Source organism: Misgurnus anguillicaudatus, chromosome 18 (genome assembly GCF_027580225.2).
Source record: "Misgurnus anguillicaudatus chromosome 18, ASM2758022v2, whole genome shotgun sequence".
NCBI lineage: Eukaryota > Metazoa > Chordata > Actinopteri > Cypriniformes > Cobitidae > Misgurnus > Misgurnus anguillicaudatus.
The window spans coordinates 23,123,929-23,143,444 of record NC_073354.2 but is presented as its reverse complement, the minus strand read 5'-3'; the positions used below and the strand labels follow the sequence as shown (position 1 = coordinate 23,143,444).

Below are 19,516 nucleotides of genomic sequence, written 5' to 3'. Positions count from 1 at the left end.
TTAAACATGCTATAATAAATTATCTATATGATATTTTGAGCTAAAACTTCACATACAGACTCTGGAGACACCAAAGATTTTTTTGACATCTTAAAAAAGTCTTGCGAAATGTCCCCTTTAAAATGATCAGACAAATCTATCAGCTGCAATGAACAAGCAACACTTAAGTGGAGGTTACTTTAGTACCAATAATCCAATAGATTTTTGAAAACTGAAAGGGCAATAAATCCATAATATCCAGTCTACTGTCCGCATCTTTCCGGCTCTCACAGCCTTCTGTCTTTTAAATCCCCTTATTCACATCGTCTCCGTTCCTCTTGTATTTTATAACAAGTCTCAGAGGAGTCATGGCGGATTGCTTCTGTATACTATATACAGTACATAAGATATCATGTGAGCTCTTGAATACCTGCTGTCTGTTGGTCATCTGGCAGACCGATTTATCAGAGTTAATGAGACATAAAGCCGAGCTAAAACCAAATCAACTGCTGTTAATTCACCTGTTCACATCCAGATCACAAACACCTGATGTGTCAGAATCTTTACTCTGTGGTGTGTGTGTAACCCCTTTCAACATTCAAGTGGATAGACTGTTCACAGCATCCTAAGCAGGCTTTGATCTAAATGGAAAGCAAGGTGAAGAAAAAAAAATCTGATTCATTGTTACGCCAATGCAATAGAAACCTTGAGATGTCAACAGCAAAGCTGATGAATCAGTGAATGTGAATGTGCAGAGGTTTTTCTATGACCGTAATGGCTTACCTCTCATACACAACCTGACCCAGAGTAATTTACTTAATAATAATTCAATTGTCTCTCATGTCTTGGGAGAGTAGCTTGTCTCAGCATTTAACCCCTTCTGACCTTTCCTCTAATATCATCGCTGCTGTAGACAATAGACTTTAAAGAACTGATCAATACATGTGACGCCTGCCAGACCTGAATCGAAGCCCTCCTATTAAGGATGACCTATAATTCAACTGACACTGTACACTGTCAGAAAAAACTGTACATTTTCTGTCCCTGGGGTGGTACCCTGAAAGGTCCTTTCATCATCACGTTTATGGGTATACAACACACAATGTTTGGATACAATATTAAACCTACATATTGTGTACATTACGTCCGGGGCCTGTCTGTCAGACAGTTAATGTTAGGTGTACAAAACATTTAACTGTAACAATAGGTTTTTAAAGTATTAGTCCATTTTCTTAAAAAATAAAAATCCAGATAATTCACTCACCACCATGTCATCCAAAATGTTGATGTCTTTCTTTGTTCAGTCGAGAAGAAATTATGTTTTTTGAGAAAAACATTCCAGGATTTTTCTCATTTTAATGGACTTTAAAAGGACCCCAACACTTTACAGTTTTAATGCAGTTAAAAATTACAGCTTCAAAGGACTCTAAACAATCCCAAACAAGGCATAAGGGTCTTATTTAGCGAAACGATTGTCATTTTTGACCAGAAAAATAAAAAATATGCACTTTTGAACCACAACTTCTCATCTATCTCCGGTCTTGTGATGCGCCAGTGCGACCTCACATAATACGTCATCACGTCAAGAGGTCACGGATGACGTATCGATACTACGCCCCAGTATTTACAAGTGTGGAGAAAGAGGACTGTTCCGATGTTGTTGTATGTCGAATGATACTAATTAATGTCTTTGTGTCAGTTTATTGTTTAAAATGGTCCCCAAATGTGCGTTTCATATATGTAACACGTGACCTTTCCGTGTCATTACGTAATTACGTGAGGTCGTGCTTGTCCAAAATCATTTCGCTAGATAAGACCCTTATGCCTCGATTGGGATCATTTAGAGTTCGTTGATACTGCAATTTAATACTGCATTAAAACTGTTACGTGTTGGGGTCCATAGAAATGAGAAAAATCCTGGAATGTTTTCCTAAAAACAAAGAAAGTCAACAACATTTTGGATGACATGGTGGTGAGTAAATTATCTGGATTTTTTTTTAAGAAAATGGACTAATCCTTTAAATATACAGTAAGATACTCAAAAATGTACAAAAGTGTATTATGTTTTTTGTATACCTGTAAAGATACAACCCAAGTACCAAGTTCAACCTGTAGATGTCAATAATTCATACTGCAAACCTTACATCCAAAAATGGTTTCTTCTCATATAAACTCCATTCAATGTATCTGTCATCTACCCAAACCTTCCAGCTCTAAATAAAAAGTCTTACCCCTCAATCCCCTAAAGAGGTTAATATGCCAACCAAAACGTAATTACAGCGGCCATGATGGAACACGGGACCCAATTAGAGCCTAAACTAAATCAAACAAACCAGAAAGACTCAATTACAGCCATGATGGAAAGGGCATGATCTGACAGAATTAGAGCCAGGATGAGGCGCTTTAAAAATCACACGCACATACACAAACGACCATTACGTTCACATGTAGTGACCTCCTGTCACACTCAACCAATACACAATACAAAGAGTCACATAAAGATGCTCCCCAAAATTCATTAGAACAGTTTCTAGGGAACGTAGACGATGATGGATGGATCACAAAACCTTAAGCTTTAAAATGGACCTAGAATCAAATAACACACATTAGGGTATCTAATGTGTATGGCAGAATATATTATAAATTATTTATCTAAATATTATTATTTACTAATATTGGCATTGCTACAGTTGCAACTTAAAATGATTTATTAATTTCCAAATATACAGCAATTTTTCATATGACCAGACATCTATTGTGAAAGATGCTTTGGTCCCATTAGGTGTATGCATGGCATATTCCAGCAGGGGGAAACTGGGCCATGCTAACCATTCAAACCTAGAGATGTTGAGTTTTATCCACATTGTTTGGTGGTCCAATCAGTTAAATTAAGTAATAGCTCACACAACCTCATTTCATTATCATACACATCATTCATGTCCATAGCACATAAGTGTAATACTGTGAAAACCCCACATATAAGCAGGCACCACTATTAATTAAGCTATTATCATATAAAAAAGAAACTGTCCTCCACAATGACTGACAGGACTCACATGTTGAGTGACCATTCTTCACAGTTGCGTAGCCCCGCCCCCAATTATTAATGAAGTGGGGGTGAAGAGGAAGGAGGAAGAGAGGTATTTTAAAGAATGAGAATGTGAAAGAAAGACAGAGAGAGAGAGATGGAAAGTGGAAGGAGTAATAGAATCCACCTGTTTTTAAAGAATGGTAACATAAGCAGTGAGATTTCTTTTGTCATGTTTCTGCCACCAGCAGGGGATGTGTGTGCACCCCTGAGGGGATTCAACTATTAACAAAGTGTCTTTGTCATTCTGCTGGACTGAACTGTAAGAGTTAGTTAGGCAGGGTAAAGATGAAGCCTTTTGTATTCAGAACTCACAGCAAGGGGCTACGGCTACCCACAATCCCTCACCGAGATTAAGAATACAAGGATCCGCAAAAACAATAGTAAGGGCCAAAAATAACTCTGGTCGCCTTAAGCAGGGTCTGATGGAGTTGGTCATCAGTGAAGTCAATGCTGTATATGCACTGACATGGTCACTGAGGTCAGGATAAACATTTACATATGTATCCGGCAGACGCTGTTATCCAAAGTGACTTACAGTGCATTCAAGCGATGCATTTATTTCATCAGTATGTGTGTTCAGCTCATGACCCTTGTGTTGCTAACATACTGACATACTAACTGAGCTACACTAAATTAATATAAATGCATACCAGTTAAAACTGGTACAGATAATCAAAAAAACAGTCTCGACAAAAAAGACTTCGCTATCCATTTGCACAATTTTTTTTGCCCCTCCAAACAATGGACTATCCTGACTCCAATTTCCAACCCCCTGGAGAAATGAATTTGGTTAAACACGTCTCATTATTCAGTGTCTGTTCCTGCTGGTTTCTGTCAGAATATATCACCTTCACTAACCACCGGCTGGGATGCTTGAGCTCAGCTTAACAAAGATCTGTGCAACACCTGCTCACTGTTAATACTGTAACACTACTACTATCATTCATGCCCAGCAAAAAAAAAAAAAAAAAAACAGGAATAGAAAATCAAGAGAGAAGAATGGAAAGTGTGTGTGTGTGTTTAGACTCAGAGTCTGTACAAAAACCGTTAAGTCACACATGAATGTACAGTGCTAAAGACAAAGCAAAGCTGATGTATGGAGCATCTTGAGCCGTCACAATACATTAGCTCAGACCAGCATGAGGATGGAGGAACAATTGCCTCTGACACCAAGAAATCAACTTTAACCTGGACCTTAAGGACACTTCACTTTAAAAAAAAATAATAGGCTCATTTTTAAGCTTCCCTAGAGTTAAACATGTGAGTTTTAATGTTTTGGAATCCATTCAGTAGATCTCTGGGTCTGGCAGTACCACTTTTAGTATAGCTTAGCATAATTCATGAATCTGATTAGACCATTAGCATCGCGCTTAAAAATAACCAAATAGTTTCGATATTTTTCCATTTAAAAATTGACTCTTCGGTAGTTACAATGTATACTAAGAACGATGAAAAATTAAAAGCTGCGATTTTCTAGGCCGATATGGCTAGGAACTATACTATCATTCTGGCGTAATAATCAAAAACTTGGCTGCCGTAACTTGTGTGCAGAAGGCGCAATGATATTACGTAGTGCCCGAAAATAATCTCCAGCTATTGAAAGTTACCAAAGGAATTATTCTCGAGCGCTGCGTAATATCATTGTGCTGGTGCAGGCATGGTATGACAGCAAAGTCCTTATTACGCCGGAATAAGAGTATAGTTCCTAGTATAGTAACGTCTAAAAAAATCCTTTTAGTTTTACGTCATTCTCAGTACACAATGTAATTACAGAAGAGTCAAGTTTTAAATAGGAAAATTATTGAAACTGCTTATTTTTGAAAGCGATGCTAATGGTCTAATCAGATTCAATGAATTGTGCTAAGCTATGCTAAAAAGGGGTGCCGCCAGATCTGAGGGTTCGTCTGAATGGATTCCAAAACTGTAAAACTCAATAATTGAACAATCTAGGGAAGCTGGAAAATAAGTCTACTTTCAAAAAAGTGGAGTATCCCTTTAAAGAGACTAAAAGACTGTCAATAAACAGAATAGAAGATGATTTTGCCCCATACAATACACAAAAAATGCCACAACTAATTTTACCATTCTCTGAAAAACGACTCTGCACTTAGAACACCAAAAACACCAAACCCTCTTAAAGGGACACTTCACCCATTTGCATTAATCTTTGTATAGTTAGAACCCCAGTTATGTTTTTGAATGGTCGTGCATCATTTCCTCAGTTGCCGCTGAGACAGAAGAAATACAGATTTCAGTGTTGCACTTCCTTCTTTCAATGATGTAAATATCACCATTTTGCATCATTAATAGAAGGAAGTGCTATATCTTTGTTGAGGGAGTGAGACTACAAACACCCCTTTTCTCTGTCAAATAGGCACCAAATTCGAAATGTATGTTACATTTCGACTACAAATATGACGCACTTTCAATAAAGATGAATGTTTCTACGGGTGAAATGCTCCTTTAAGCCTTCATGAGATGAGTTATTGGCCAAAATTTAGCTAATACCTATCCTTACCTACAGTATGTGCAACAGTAATAGTGATGCTTGCCATAGCAGATGCTGATATATTATTTTCTTGAGAGGTACACTTGTATATTGGCTTTTACAACCATTTTAAACATGGCTCATCAAAGTCAGTGTTTCTATATCCAATTCTATTTGTATTTATCTATACACATTTCCTTTAAACATATAACATACACTATTTTCAACCCAGCATTGGGTCAAAAGGGAACAAACCCAGCTGTTGGGTTATATTAACCCAGAAAATGTTTATATGGGTTAATACAACCTAGCATGTTGGGCACAATGAACCCATGAGGATAGGTTAAATTACAACCCAATGGGTTGGGTTCGTCCCTTTTTAGTTGAAAATAACCCAGTAAAATGAGTGTAAATCTTTTCTCGTTTATCTCTCATATCACATCATCTCATCCATCTTCAATCCCTTTCCCATTTACACTCATCCATTGTTCCCGTTTCACCCTTCTGATGTGCTGTCTCCTCTGCATTGCTTTTATCAGGTAATGATCGACTCTGTGAAGTGATAGGACGCTGTATCTGGGTCAGCTCTGTATGAGAATCAGAAGAGATCAGTCAGCTGTTTCCTATTGTCCTGAGTTCCCAATGGCAGATGGGTCACTTCTCTGCTTCTTATCACTCTACTGTATCTGAACATCTGATATGACTCATATAGACAATCAATAAGAGTCAACATGAGCTTAAAGGGTCTAAATGCTGTGCCTGATTAAAGACTGCTTTTGTAATGAGGCTACACAAAGGTGCTTTTTATCTATATCAATACATCATAAACCATTCAGATTACATATCTAGACATTTATATCGACATCCATCAATGTCTCACTTTGCACACTTCAACAAACCTCAGCATCCATCACTGATCTGATCAGACACATCAGTAAATCACGAATAGCCAAACGTCAGCATGTGTGATGTTATGAAAGATCAATAAATGGCTTTCTGCATGATATGAATTGAATGAAGCTAACCTTATTAGAGACAGGAAGGGAAGGGGCCCCAAAGGGGTTAAGCCAAAGAGGTCCTGTCACATCCCTAAAGGTCAAAGGTCGCAAAAGTCTGAACCACACAATCTGTGAGCGGAATGGTTCCAATGGCTTCAAACAAAAGCAGTCGCAGCAAAGACAATGACAGTGGCGTGGTACATTTTGACACAAGCAAGCACAGCAAGTAAAAATTAACGTAAAAGCTACTAAAATGCTTCATTGCACAAATAAAATGTATAACTCTCCAAGCCTGCCAAACGCATACCGTATTTTCCGGACTATACGTTTTTTTATATTTTGGCTGGTGCTGCGTTTATAAATAAATGCCACGTATAGTCCACTGCGACTTATATATGTTATGTCGACTGACTGACGCATTTTTGATTGATGCGACTTATACTGCAGAGCGACTTATAGTGCGGAAGATATGATAAATATTAATTTTATTAGATGAGTCGTGTTTAAAGCTGTTGTAAAATGCCAATAAACAAACAATTTTTACATAAATTCTATATTAATTCATGCTGGGCAACTACAAACCAACAATCGAATTATTACATCTATATTAACGATTGTCTTTAATTATAGTGTCAAATTATATCCACATTAAATTTTACAAAGTGCTGCCTATCAATATCAATTATAGCCAATATGTACTTTAAAAATCATCACAAACAAACAAAAACTTTATACACTTCCTCGTTCATTTGACATACACATCAGCATCACAACATCACAACTCTAAAACGTGGGATTGTTTCAACCAAAATGGACAATTTGAAAGATAATTGAGATTTTTCCATATTGTACCCAACCAGGGGTTGAAACAACCTAGCATTTGTAAAACACTTCTGCAACACAAGTTCACTAGATGACACCAAGCAAACTATTTAACCATAAAGACACAGAAAAACAACTGTACACTTACAGGGTAAGCAGGATATAGAGTTCCTTCTGCAACACGATTGAGATCGTGTGAGTGTATCTCCTTTGCCCTCAACTCTTAGCATGGGTTTAGGGGTCCATAGTGATTCTGGTCTCTGATGGACCTTAGAAGCCAACAGTCTACGCCTGATGCCGCACTCGCTCCTGGTACCAGGGGTTGTATCAACAACTGTAGACTGGAGCTGTGAGGGTGGAGTGTTGCCCATCTTGCAGTTGCAATGGTTGGCATCCCGCTCCTTGTACCAGCAGCCCAGTACAGGAACCGTTGAGAGATGATGACCATATGCTAACATGCTGAAGGATCTTCAGGCCTGGAGGTGTCCTGGGGGCAGTCCTAGATTTGAACCTCTCCCACTCTTCCTCTTTCCCCACCCCTTTATCAACCAACTTCAGGTTTGACCCCTGTAGTCTCTGCTTCATCTCTAAGGGGGAAGGGTAATAGTGGGCGTAGCTTGCTCTTTGCAACACGCAAGGGACCCTGTCAAATCCCTGGATCTTCACAAACCCCTCCGTTCCTCTCCGCAATCCTTTCTTCTGGTCCCGCTTGAATTGAATTGATTTTCGCCAACAAAGGATGCAATCCAACGAGTGTCAAATTATACTTAGACCAGCGTTTCAAAAACAAGCAAAATATCTGCCAAACCACACTCTGCTATGCAATTTCATAAAATCAGAAACCCTCAATTTAGAAAGGTTCATAAGTAACAAAACTGAGAAGATAATGAAACAAAAACTTTACCAGAGAGATCCTCATTGTCATGTTTAGACAGTTTAGGAAATCTAATATCCAGCGAAACAAATATGCAAATGAAGATCCTCCAAGAAACCAAAGATCTTGTATGAAGTTACTGCTGATCTCTAATGAGAAAAGTTGCTCTGTTAAGTATACAAATGTAGGCTAACTATCATCCTCTTTGTCCAGCTACTGTTTGACCGGAGTGTTGGCTTGCCCTGCTTCTCTTGAGTTAATCTTATAACCCAGATTATCAGACACACAGATGTCCCCATGTTACAGGTAATTAAACCTGAATTCAAGACACCTCTGCAAAAACAGAATCTAACAAGTCTAAATCTACTACTTTTACATTACACACACTTATCCTAATCATATGTATTTATCCTGAATTGCACAGAGAAGCATTTCAAATTTGTGTAACCAGAAATGCACATCAAATAAACAAATCATTTTAAGCAAACATGTACTTTATTTTAAAACAGAGAGGTAGAGACTTCTTTAAAGAAATGATTCAGACTTCTTTGGTCTAGGATGGAAATTACATTATGAGTCATATGAATTCCACGGAAAACCAGTCCATTGTAAAACATTATGAATGTTCCTGTACTGTGATCAGTTTACTACTAGTATTGCTTTACGAGTGTCTGGTCACATGAGCTAATCTGAATACAATCTGATTAAAGGGAATTGTGCTGGGTGTTGCAAACCGGCTGAGGTGGAGATTTGTGTAGCACTGGACTCAATACAGCTCGGCAAGCAGGGCAGTTTATAAAGAGTGCAATAGCTCCCTCTAGCTATCTATGGGATAATAAACTGGACTACAGCTCCACAATTCATCTGGAATTAATTTTATATGGAGAACGATGGCAAAAAATAAACAAAGCAATAAATAAATATAATAATAGGAAAGTAAACAAAGGATTTAACTGGCGCGGCCCTTTCTGATTGGGGGGGGGGGGGTTGGGTGAAAATGTGACTTTCAAATTAATATAACTCTGGCATTTTTTGTCTAGAAGCCAAATTTTGGTCTTGTTTAAAATAAGACACTTTAACGTTTTTTTACGGAAGTGTCTGGATGTGAAAATATTAAATAAAAATTGTTATAGCAGTTTAAATATATTGTTATAAATAAAAATAATGCAATAAAGTATTAATTCATACATAAAATTATCAAAAAATTTGGTTTGTGTTGGTTTGCTGTGAAATTTGCTGCATACTCTTGTCACAAATTAATAAATTACAGTCACTGCATTATTATTACTGCTAACAGGTTTTACTTTTGAAATATGAAAACTACATTCATACTTAGACCTTTACCACAATATATAGTTATTCGTGATGGATTAACAATTATGCAAAACACTGAAGTAAACTCGAGTGTCTCACTCTTGGGACAGCGACAGTTAACGGGTTAAATAAAAAAGACTATCGTAATTGAATTTTCCTTTTATGGCTATTTCCTTTATCTATTTAGTATTGTGCTTCCTATAAAAAATTAAAATAAATGAATCCATAAATAAATAAATAATAAACCATCATTAAAGGTAAAATTCAAAGTTTTCATTTTTTCCTTTTATTTATATTCGATTATATTCTATTTATTTATTTATTTTTATAATTTCAGGTATGGTCCTTCATAATTTTACACTGTAAAAAAGATTTGTTGTTTAAAAAATAATAATATAAATAAGATTTGTATTATATAAATAAAAAGTAATATAAATAAAAAAGTATTCCCTTATAAAGTTAATATAAATAAAATGTGTATTATATAAACAAAAGGTAAAATAAACATAAATAAAAAGTATTCTTTAATAAAGTTAATATAAATAATTTTTTTATTATATAAATAAAAAGTCAAACAAATAAAAAATATTCTCTAATAAATTTAATATAAATACATTTTTTATTATGTAAATTAAAAAGTAAAATAAATAAAAAAGTATTATCTAATAAAGTTAATATAAATTAAAATTTGTATTAAATAAATAAAAAGTAATATAAATAAAAAAGAATTCTCTAATAAAGTTAATATTAATAAAATGTGTATTATATAAATAAAAAGTAAAACAAATAAAAAAGTATTCTCTAATAAAGTTCTCTGCCTGAGAATTTTCTAAACCCAAAAAAAAGTTTTAACACTGTTTGATAGTTAGGCAAGAAAAACAGCCTCCATACACATATCTTCCTTTCCACAGAAGTTTCAAAACAAAACTGTCATGTGATCTACGATAAGCAAGCATGAGTAAGAGCGAGCTGTAAGGCGACCGGTGAGGAATGTGGCAAACATGCATGGGAACTCCTCACAGGGTCAGAGTGTAACATGTCAATCTTAGGGTCATGGCTTTCATAAAACAGCCTCACAGGTGACTGTAGCATGTCAGCAGGTCAAGGGAGGATCATAACCAAAATGGTATCAAGGCTAACAAGGTTGTAAAAAATAAAATACTGAATAGCTCATACCTGGAGATCGAATTAGAGCTAAATTGTCTGATTTTTGCACCGACTATAGAGATAGTCCTGTTGTAAATTTACATAATACATTTTTTTATTATGATTATTTTAAAAAGATTACAGCCTGTGTGTGAAAGTCATCCATCTGTCCATGTAAAGATATGTACATTACTGCTATAAGAACCTAACATTCCTTTAGCACAAGTTTAAATATAGGATAACTCTGAACCTAAGGGTTACGAATGTCTGCCATAGACAGCTGTAAGGTCTTAGTTCAACATTCACAGTGTGGAACTCCTATATGGCGTTGCATGGACAAGACCCAAACAAAAACATCATTTGGAACCGAACCTCTTTAATTCTCAACCATTAACATGCCATTTAACCTCATTTACGTCCAGACATTTGGCTTGAGTACACGCAAGTAAGCTATAATGAACAAGCATAATAAACAAAATCCTAAAATCCAGTTTATTGGCATTGCGGCTGCATCTTAAATCAAATTAGGGGTTATGTAGCAAACAAACATGCATCTTTTTTTCCAACAAGACAGATTTACATTCACTGTCTGAATTTGTACTCATCTTTGAAACTATGTCGGCAGAAGTAGGTCAATGTCTAACTGAATGAGTTCAAAAGTCATGTTTTAGAGACTTATAATGAATGCTGTGGTCTGAAAAATAAAAATAGTTTGATATGACTGTGTTACGAAACACTTTCTTTTCAATGTACTCTTTTCAAGAGTTTTCTGAGCATCATCAGCACCAGAAAAGTATCTGTAAAGGTCTTATTCATGCATCAGATTTCACAATATCAAAAGACAGGCTAAAAGGGTGACGAAAACAAGGCACGGTGGTTAAACACACTTCTTGTGTCCACTACACCCGGGTCAGCACAATGCCACATGGGTTTGTAGCAAATGTTACATGACATGAAGTCAATGCATTTATATCTCACTAAGAAGCTTGGCAACAAATCTAACACACATTTTTCATGCTTTTGGCAAACAATTTTATCCAAAGCGACTTACAGTACATTCAATCTCTATTTGTTTGCTCAGTATCTGTATTCCCTGATTGAACCCATGATCTTTGTGTTACTAACACAATGCTCATTTATCTACAGAAATACACACATAACATCAACATATAACAACATCCACTATACATACATTAATGGTGACAAAACCTACGACTGCATTCTAAAGAAAATGTAACATCACTTAGCAAACTCGACTTTTCAACATCCCAAAAAGTATGTTACAAAAATTAGAAAACCTATTTTTCAACCACAAAAATAGTCTATTTTCCTCTTCAATAATATCATGAAATGTCTCTCTCTTCATACACAAGTACAACATGCTAACAGACAAACAAATCCTTACCATTTAGACATGCCATGGCTCTATGTCCATTAAAGATGCTTCTGGAGATATCAATCCCCCGAGTGAGCTCACATCCAGTGCAGGAACATATGCAAACTCATCTGTGTTACTCTCCTCCTGTATCTCACCCCCTCATTTACCCGCCACAGACACACCCCTTTTCCTGTAATTTCTGGACAGTCTCTTCCTTTTCCTCGCTCTAAAAATTTTCTTGCATTTCCCAATTTCTATTACATGCATGGACATGCACAGTCAAGCTTAAGTTTGCACTACAGCAAAACTAAAGCCTTGCCATAAAACTCAACCCTAACTCCAACCCTAACTCCGACTCTACATGGTGTCCTGATATCAACAAACAAAGAATGTAGGGAACTCGTATGTAAACTAAACACACCTTTGAGTTAAAGGATTAGTCCATTTTCTTGGAGGAAAAATCCAGATAGTTTGCTCACAACCATGTCATCCAAAATGTTGATGTCTTTCTTTGTTCAGTCGAGAAGAAATTACATTTTCTGAGGAAACCATTGCAGGATTTTTCTAATTTTAATGGACTTTAATAGAGCCCAACATTTAATACTTAACTCAACACTTAACAGTTTTTTTCAGCTGAGTTTCAAGGGACTGTGGGCAATCCCAGGCGAGGCGTGGGTGTCTTGTCTGGCGAGGCGATTGTCATTTTTGACAAGAAGAATAAAAAATATGTACTTTTAAACCACAACTTTTCGTCTAGGTCCGGTCCAGCGCGACCTAACGTAAATGCGTAGTGACGTAGGGAGGTCACGTGTTACATATATAAAACGCACATTTGCGGACCATTTTAAACAATAAACTGCCACAAAGACATTAATTAGTATCAGTTGACATACAACAACGTAGGAATGGTCCTCTTTCAAGACACTTGTAAACACTGGGGCGGAGTTTTGCGTTCGTCCTCTGTGACCTCTTGATGTCATGACGTATTGCGTGGGGTCAGCTGGCGCATCACGACCGGATCTAGACGAGAAGTTGTGCTTTAAAAGTGTATATTTGTTTTTTATTGTCAAAAATGACAATCGTTTCGCTAGATAAGACCCTTATGCCTCGTTTGGGATTGTTTAAACTCGTAGAAAAATCCTGCAATGTTTTCCTAAAAAAAAAAAACATAATTTCTTCTCGACTGAACAAAGAAAGCCATCAACATTTTGGATGACATGGTGGTGAGTAAATTATCTGGATTTTTCTTTTAAGAAAATTGACTAATCCTTTAAGATTTTTTTATTTCTATTTAAAACAGCACAGTGTCATTTTAATAATGTTTTAATTATTGCATCAGGTTGTTGTATTGTTTTTTTATATGTCCAATATAACCTAAATGTAGTTTAAGGGTTAGTTCAAACAAAAATGACAGTTGTGTCATCAATTATTCACTTTCATGTTATTACAAACCTGTATACATTTCTTTGTTCTGATAAACACATAGGAAGATATTTTGAGTAATGTTTGTAACCAAACCAATCATAAGCCCGAAAGAATACTATGAAAGTCAATGGGGCTTCTGATCGGTTTGGTTACAAACATTCCTCAAAATATCTTCCCTTATGTTCATCAGAACAAAGAAATGTATACAGGTTTGTAACAAAAAGCGCATACAATAGTTACAAGCAAGAGAGGCTGCAGTTTCGGACACATACACCGTTGAGCTGGACTGTCGGGATGTTTTGAGACTCAGCAGTTTCAGGACAGAAGCTCAGGATTAGTCCTTTTTAAACCGTGATCTGATAAATCACAATGGTGATGTTTATGGCAAGCCGTTTTAACTTTTATTCGTTGTGTTCTTGATATCAACAATTCAATTTTCACTAGTTAAAATTTTGATTCTTGACATCAGAAATTACATTTCTACTAGTAACAATGGCAATTCTTGTTATCAACAATTACATTTCCACTAGTAACAATGGTAATTCTTCATATCAACAATTTAATTCTTCATATCAACAATTCAATTCTTCATATCAACAATTCAATTCTTGATATATGTAATTGTATTTTCACTAGTGAAATATCACCATAGGCTACCATTCAAATTCAATTCTTGATATTAAGAATTACATTTCCACTAGTAACAATGTTAATTGTTGATATCAACAATTCAATTCTTGATATCAAGAATTAAATTATTGATATCAACAATCGAGTTCTTGTATGGCAAGCCGTTTTAACTTTTATTCATTCGTAGGATATGAATTTGTGATATCAACAATTCAATTTTCACTAGTTAAAATTGTAATTCTTGATATCAGATATTACATTTCTACTAGTAACAATGGCAATTCTTGATATCAACAATTACATTCCCACTAGTAACAATGTTAATTCTTGATATCAGCAATTTAATTCTTGATATCAACAATTACATTCCCACTAGTAACAATGTTAATTCTTGATATCAGCAATTTAATTCTTGATATCAACAATTCAATTCTTGATATCAACAATTCAATTCTTGATATCAACAATTCAATTCTTGATATCAACAATTCAGTTCTTGATATCAACAATTCAATTCTTGATATCAACAATTAAGTTATTGATATCTGTAATTGTATTTTCACTAGTGAAATGTCACAATAGGTTGCCATTCAAATTCAATTGTTGATATCAAGAATTACATTTTCACTAGTAACAATGTTAATTCTTGATATCAACAATTCAATTCGTGATATCAACAATTCAATTCTTGATATCAACAATTCAATTCTTGATATCAACAATTCAATTCTTGATATCAAGAATTACATTTCCACTAGTAACAATTTTAATTCTTGATATCAACAATTCAATTCTTGATATCAACAATTCAATTCTTGATATCAACAATTCAATTCTTGATATCAACAATTCAATTGTTACTAGTTAAAATGTTAAGTCTTGATATCAATAATTCGATTGTCTATGGCAAGCCGTTTTAACTTTTATTCATTGTGTTCTTGATATCAACAATTCAATTTTCACTAGTTAAAATTGTAATTCTTGATATCAGATATTACATTTCTACTAGTAACAATGGTAATTCTTGCTATCAACAATTACATTTCCACTAGTAACAATGGTAATTCTTCATATCAACAATTTAATTCTTCATATCAACAATTCAATTCTTGATATCAACAATTAAATCCCTGACATATGCAACTGTATTTTCACAAGTGAAATATCACCACAGGCCGCCATTCAAATTCAATTCTTGATATTAAGAATTACATTTCCACCAGCAACAACGCCAATTGTTGATATCAGCTATTTAATTCTTGATATCAAGAGTTAAATTATTGATATCAACAATCGAGTTCTTGATATCAAGAATTCAATTGTTACTAGTTAAAATGTTAATTCTTGATATCAATAATTCGATTGTCACTAGTAACAATGTTAATTTCTGTTATCTGAAATTGTATTTCTGATATCAATATCATTTCAGATATCTAAAATGGCTTTCTTACTAGTAACAATCCCATTCATGATATCAGAAATTTAAATTGTCACTAGTGACAATCGAATTCTTGATATCAAGAATTAAAATTTTAACTAGTAACAATTGAATTCTTGATATCAAGAACTCGATTGTTGATATCAAGAATTGAATTGTTGATATCAAGAATTGAATTGTTGATATCAAGAATTAACATTGTTACTAGTGGAAATGTAATTCTTGATATCAAGAATTCAATTCTTGATATCAACAATTCAATTCTTGATATCAACAATTCAATTCTTGATATCAAGAATTTAATTGTTGATATCAAGAATTAACATTGTTACTAGTGAAAATGTAATTGTTGATATCAAGAATTGAATTTGAATGGCAACCTATGGTGACATTTCACTAGTGAAAATACAATTACAGATATCAATAACTTAATTGTTGATATCAAGAATTGAATTGTTGATATCAAGAATTGAATTGTTGATATCAAGAATTGAATTGTTGATATCAAGAATTGAATTGTTGATATCAAGAATTAAATTGCTGATATCAAGAATTAACATTGTTACTAGTGGGAATGTAATTGTTGATATCAAGAATTAAATTGCTGATATCAAGAATTAACATTGTTACTAGTGGGAATGTAATTGTTGATATCAAGAATTGCCATTGTTACTAGTAGAAATGTAATATCTGATATCAAGAATTACAATTTTAACTAGTGAAAATTGAATTGTTGATATCACAAATTCATATCCTACGAATGAATAGAAGTTAAAACGGCTTGCCATAATTGTTACTAGTGACAATTTTAATTTCTGATATCATGAATGGGATTGTTACTAGTAAGAAAGCCATTTTAGATATCTGAAATGATATTGATATCAGAAATACAATTTCAGATAACAAAAATTAACATTGTTACTAGTGACAATCGAATTATTGATATCAAGAATTGACATTTTAACTAGTAACAATTGAATTCTTGATATCAAGAACTCGATTGTTGATGTCAATAATTTAATTCTTGATATCAAGAGTTGAATTATTGATATCAACAATTAACATTGTTGCTGGTGGAAATGTAATTCTTAATATCAAGAATTGAATTTGAATGGCAGCCTATGGTGATATTTCACTAGTGAAAATACAATTACATATATCAAGAATTTAATTGTTGATATGAAGAATTGAATTGTTGATATGAAGAATTAAATTGTTGATATGAAGAATTACCATTGTTACTAGTGGAAATGTAATTGTTGATATCAAGAATTGCCATTGTTACTAGTAGAAATGTCATTTCTGATGTCAAGAATTACAATTTTAACTAGTGAAAATTGAATTGTTGATATCAAGAACACAACGAATAAAAGTTAAAACGGCTTGCCATAGTTCTTGATATCAAGAATTCAATTGTTACTAGTTAAAATGTCAATTCTTGATATCAATAATTCGATTGTCACTAGTAACAATGTTAATTTTTGTTATCTGAAATTGTATTTCTGATATCAATATCATTTCAGATATCTAAAATGGCTTTCTTACTAGTAACAATCCCATTCATGATATCAGAAATTAAAATTGTCACTAGTGACAATCGAATTATTGATATCAAGACTTAACATTTTAACTAGTAACAATTGAATTCTTGATATCAAGAATTGAATTGTTGATATCAAGAATTGAATTGTTGATATCAAGAATTGAATTGTTGATATCAAGAATTGAATTGTTGATATCAAGAATTGAATTGTTGATATCAAGAATTAAAATTGTTATGGCAAGCCGTTTTAACTTTTATTCATTCGTAGGATATGAATTTGTGATATCAGCGATTCAATTTTCACTGGTTGGAATTGTGGTTCTTGATATCAGCGATTACATTCCCACTGGTAACAATGTTAATTCTTGATATCAGCAATTACATTCCCACTAGTAACAATGTTAATTCTTGATATCAGCAATTTAATTCTTGATATCAACAATTACATTCCCACTAGTATGGCAAGCCGTTTTAACTTTTATTCATTCGTAGGATATGAATTTGTGATATCAACAATTCAATTTTCACGAGTTAAAATTGTAATTCTTGATATCAGATATTACATTTCTACTGGTAACAATGGCAATTCTTGATATCAACAATTACATTCCCACTAGTGACAATGTTAATTCTTGATATCAGCAATTTAATTCTTGATATCAACAATTACATTCCCACTAGTAACAATGTTAATTCTTGATATCAGCAATTTAATTCTTGATATCAACAATTCAATTCTTGATATCAACAATTCAATTGTTGATATCAACAATTCAATTCTTGATATCAACAATTCAATTCTTGATATCAACAATTAAGTTATTGATATCTGTAATTGTATTTTCACTAGTGAAATGTCACCATAGGTTGCCATTCAAATTCAATTGTTGATATCAAGAATTACATTTTCACTAGTAACAATGTTAATTCTTGATATCAAGAATTGAATTGTTGATATCAAGAATTGAATTGTTGATATCAAGAATTGAATTGTTGATATCAAGAATTGAATTCTTGATATCAAGAATTACATTTCCACTAGTAACAATGTTAATTCTTGATATCAACAATTCAATTCTTGATATCAACAATTCAATTCTTGATATCAACAATTCAATTCTTGATATCAAGAATTCAATTGTTACTAGTTAAAATGTTAAGTCTTGATATCAATAATTCGATTGTCTATGGCAAGCCGTTTTAACTTTTATTCATTCGTAGGATATGAATTTGTGATATCAACAATTCAATTTTCACTAGTGAAAATACAATTACAGATATCAATAACTTAATTGTTGATATCAAGAATTGAATTGTTGATATCAAGAACTGAATTGTTGATATCAAGAATTGAATTGTTGATATCAAGAATTGAATTGTTGATATCAAGAATTAAATTGCTGATATCAAGAATTAACATTGTTACTAGTGGGAATGTAATTGTTGATATCAAGAATTAAATTGCTGATATCAAGAATTAACATTGTTACTAGTGGGAATGTAATTGTTGATATCAAGAATTGCCATTGTTACTAGTAGAAATGTAATATCTGATATCAAGAATTACAATTTTAACTAGTGAAAATTGAATTGTTGATATCACAAATTCATATCCTACGAATGAATAAAAGTTAAAACGGCTTGCCATAATTTAAATGGCAACCTATGGTGACATTTCACTAGTGAAAATACAATTACAGATATCAATAACTTAATTGTTGATATCAATAACTTAATTGTTGATATCAAGAATTGAATTGTTGATATCAAGAACTGAATTGTTGATATCAAGAATTGAATTGTTGATATCAAGAATTGAATTGTTGATATCAAGAATTAAATTGCTGATATCAAGAATTAACATTGTTACTAGTGGGAATGTAATTGTTGATATCAAGAATTAAATTGCTGATATCAAGAATTAAAATTGTTACTAGTGGGAATGTAATTGTTGATATCAAGAATTGCCATTGTTACTAGTAGAAATGTAATATCTGATATCAAGAATTACAATTTTAACTAGTGAAAATTGAATTGTTGATATCACAAATTCATATCCTACGAATGAATAAAAGTTAAAACGGCTTGCCATAGATGTTAGCAGTGACAGCTTAGCAGCATTCTTGTTTGTGTAAGTCTAACCAATCAGCAGATTATTTGGCAACATATACAGGGTTTTACAGAAATCCTTCAACGCATTATGTGCTAACAACATGCCACTATCAGCTTTTGTGAGCATATACAGTAGCTAGAAGTTGTTTAGACTGATAACATTAACTACAAGACAACACTATAACATCAACATTATTAGGAATGGGAAGTGACATCAGGTGGTGTCAGTGTAATGAAAAGTAAATTAGTCAGCATGGAAATGGTGAGCTCACAATGAT

The 19,516-nt window shown here is 33.5% G+C and overlaps 1 protein-coding gene across 7 annotated transcripts in view; it reads right to left on the bottom strand.

The window, feature by feature from the left end:
- The window catches only part of nhsl1b (NHS-like 1b), a 108,009-nt gene that overhangs the window by 33,037 nt on the left and 55,456 nt on the right, over positions 1–19,516 (bottom strand). Inside the window, exon 1 of one of the 7 annotated variants that reach the window (XM_073856110.1) lies at positions 12,118–12,246. The exons of the other annotated variants lie outside the window; for them this stretch is intronic. Within the exon in view, the coding sequence (XP_073712211.1) occupies positions 12,118–12,133 (16 nt within the window). The 5' untranslated portion in view covers positions 12,134–12,246. Of the gene's footprint in view, positions 1–12,117; positions 12,247–19,516 lie in introns of those variants that run through there. 7 annotated transcript variants of the gene reach the window in all.